Genomic DNA, 2,575 nt, shown 5'->3' with positions numbered 1-2,575 from the left:
TCCCTGATCAGTTTTCCGATCCCTGTCTTTAACAAAAATTTTAAAACTTAATACACTTTTCAAATAGTTGAACCATAGATTAAAACCTTAAATGAACAAATTTTAAAAACATATCTGTGTTATATAACAGAAGTGTTGTTTAAATATAATTAAACATTTTTTCAAATAGTTTGAAACAAATCTTAACTATAATAATATGACTTAATCTTTTTTGTGAAGCTAAATGTAGTTGACAGTCTTTAAACCTTCATTAACATTTAGTCTTACATAAATATAAAACTCGAAGATAAAAATTTTACTCAAACTAGCTGTTTTAAAAACAAAACAACTTTTATTTCATCACTTTAAATCATTTTGATATCAATTGCTAAAATTTTAGGCTTAATAAAATACATTTTTGATTATAAAATGGTTTGATGCTTTAAACTTTATTCTTGTCAATGCTTACGAAATGATAATAAAAACACTTTTTTGTATTAGTTCACTGTTTTTTATTGTTTATTATGAAAATATATTGACAAATAGGAAAAATTAAATAATTTGAAAAAAAGTAAAACAATTTAAACAAAAACTGAAACAGCTCTAATAAAATTTATAAAAATAAAAATAGTTAACCGAACAACTTTTTGAATTAAATAAAAGTGCATTAAATTTAAGTATTAATAATTCAACATACAAATTTTTCTTTGTTGATCTTTTTGTTGAAAAATAGATTATTATTTTCATCATCTAATAACTAAACATCAATCAATGTGGAAGGAACTTCCTTGAATAAAATCAAAGAATAACTTTATAACAATTAAATTTTTGTTAGAAACTTACATCAAGCTTCTGTAACGTAATTTCCGGGGAAAATCCCCTCGCCAGCAACCGAAACCCCCTCAAACCACCCATCGTCATTCTTCTTGGTGACAAAAACAATTTCGCCCTCTTTCAGCTCAATTTCGTCCACTTGGTGGGGCTGGTAATCGTACACTGCCCTCATTTTACACAAGTAGCTCTCTGGCGCCCAAGTGGTCAGTTCCGCGGGTGGAGGGGGAAGGTCGAAGTCGTCATCACCGTTCATGGTGGGGGGTTGCGGCATGTTTATTGTGACGTCACCGCGGTTGCCGTTGACGACGGATACACTGTCACCAACGTCAAAATCCGAAGAAACTGGGGAGTTTGTAGATGAACTTGTTTTTTCAACTGGTCCGATTTGAAACAGGTCGCGGGGTTTCCCGTTGGCAAAAATGTAGGGGCAAGAACCAACACTGCCACCAAGTGATGCGACCACAGAAGTCAGGTCAGAATCACGACGCTTCAGCTTGGGTCTGAAGGTCCCGGATGAAGCCACGGATACCACCGACCCCTCAGCAACGTGGGTACCAACACTAGAGGCGCTGTTACGGTGGTTTCTCCTTGTTGTTTCAAAATCAGGTTGTTCGGGGACGGGTACTCCCCTTCCAATGTGGTCCAGTTGGGAGAAATCGATCTTCTTCCTGATGTACTTCGTGACCTTCTTCGCTCCGTGGATCTTCTTGTGTGTCTTCATCCTAGGTGGCGCTGTTTTCTCCCTGGCAACCGTCCTCAGCATCGACGCCTCCTTCATGCGCGTCTTCATGCTGGTTTCCATGGCAACCGTGTCCACGGAGCGCTGGAGCCTGGACGCTTTTTCTTCCTGGATGTCCAGGACAGTATTTAGCTTGGACGCCATTGAATGGACCTAAAAAAATAATAATAAAATAATTGAATGAAATAAATAGAAAAAAAAAGAAATATTGAAATAAAAAATTAAAAGAATAAAATAAATAAAAAATAGAATAATTTATGTAAATTTATTAACATAAAATTGAAAAAAAAGTTATAATTTAAAAAAAAATATAAATAAACCTGAAAGGCGACTGCGGCCAGCGCCCTGGTCGTTATTTTTTTGGTTTCATCGAGGACTTGGTGCTTGGACTTGTGACCTGGACTCTTGTAATTGTTGACGCAATAATCCGCAACCTGATTAATAATAATAATTAATAATAACAACAATAATAAAAATAAGATGAAATACCTGGGAAAGATTGAAATGAGATTTGAGAAGTTCAGCCCTCATTTCAGGAATTTCCTTGCTGATCAGAGATTCCATTTCAGACATTTTTATATTTGCATTCTGTAATTAATATTTTAAATGATTAATTTAAAAATAAAATTTATATCAGCACTCTGAAATCGTTTTTGTTTATTGAATTCTTTAAAGAAATTAAGTTAATAATAAATAAACATAAATGAAATAATATAACTTATAGATAAAATAAATACCTATTTTTAATAAAAAAGTAAAAAATTACAATAACATTATTCAAAAACAAACTTATTAAATACTATTCTATTTAATATAAGACAAAAACTCATAACTTTTTAAATGCATAAACAAAAAAAAAATGTTTTATCAAAATACAATGGTCATTTTAAAGTTTTTAAATTTTTTAGTACAATATACATAAGTTTACATATTTGTGTGAATTTAATTTTACAGTAAAATAAGTTTTACTAATTTTCAAATTTCAACAATATTATCTTTTAACAAATATGTTGAACGCATATT

The 2,575-nt window shown here is 31.7% G+C and overlaps 1 protein-coding gene across 1 annotated transcript; it reads right to left on the bottom strand.

Moving 5' to 3' along the window:
* Positions 1-823: 823 nt before the first annotated feature.
* LOC145838037 (abl interactor 2-like) lies at positions 824-2,125 on the bottom strand. Its single transcript, XM_082945559.1, has 3 exons — positions 2,042-2,125; positions 1,873-1,986; positions 824-1,705 (listed from the first exon to the last, which is right to left on the bottom strand). The coding sequence occupies exons 1-3, from the start codon at positions 2,123-2,125 to the stop codon at positions 824-826; spliced, it is 1,080 nt and encodes a 359-aa protein (XP_082801685.1).
* Between the last annotated feature and the right edge of the window lie 450 nt (positions 2,126-2,575).

The sequence above is a fragment of the Thalia democratica genome, chromosome 6, assembly GCF_965202585.1.
Source record: "Thalia democratica chromosome 6, ktThaDemo2.hap1.1, whole genome shotgun sequence".
Classification (NCBI taxonomy): Eukaryota; Metazoa; Chordata; class Thaliacea; order Salpida; family Salpidae; genus Thalia; species Thalia democratica.
Note: the sequence above shows the minus strand (reverse complement) of the source record. Positions and strands in the feature narration are given on the sequence as shown.

Coding starts and splice junctions, on each gene's coding strand:
- LOC145838037 (XM_082945559.1), bottom strand. CDS start 2,125: ATGTCTGAAATGGAATCTCTGATCAGCAAGGAAATTCCTGAAATGAGG. Junction 1,987..2,041: donor CTCATTTCAATCTTTCCCAG/GTATTTCATCTT, acceptor ATTATTAATCAG/GTTGCGGATTATTGCGTCAA. Junction 1,706..1,872: donor TGGCCGCAGTCGCCTTTCAG/GTTTATTTATAT, acceptor TTATTTTTTTAG/GTCCATTCAATGGCGTCCAA.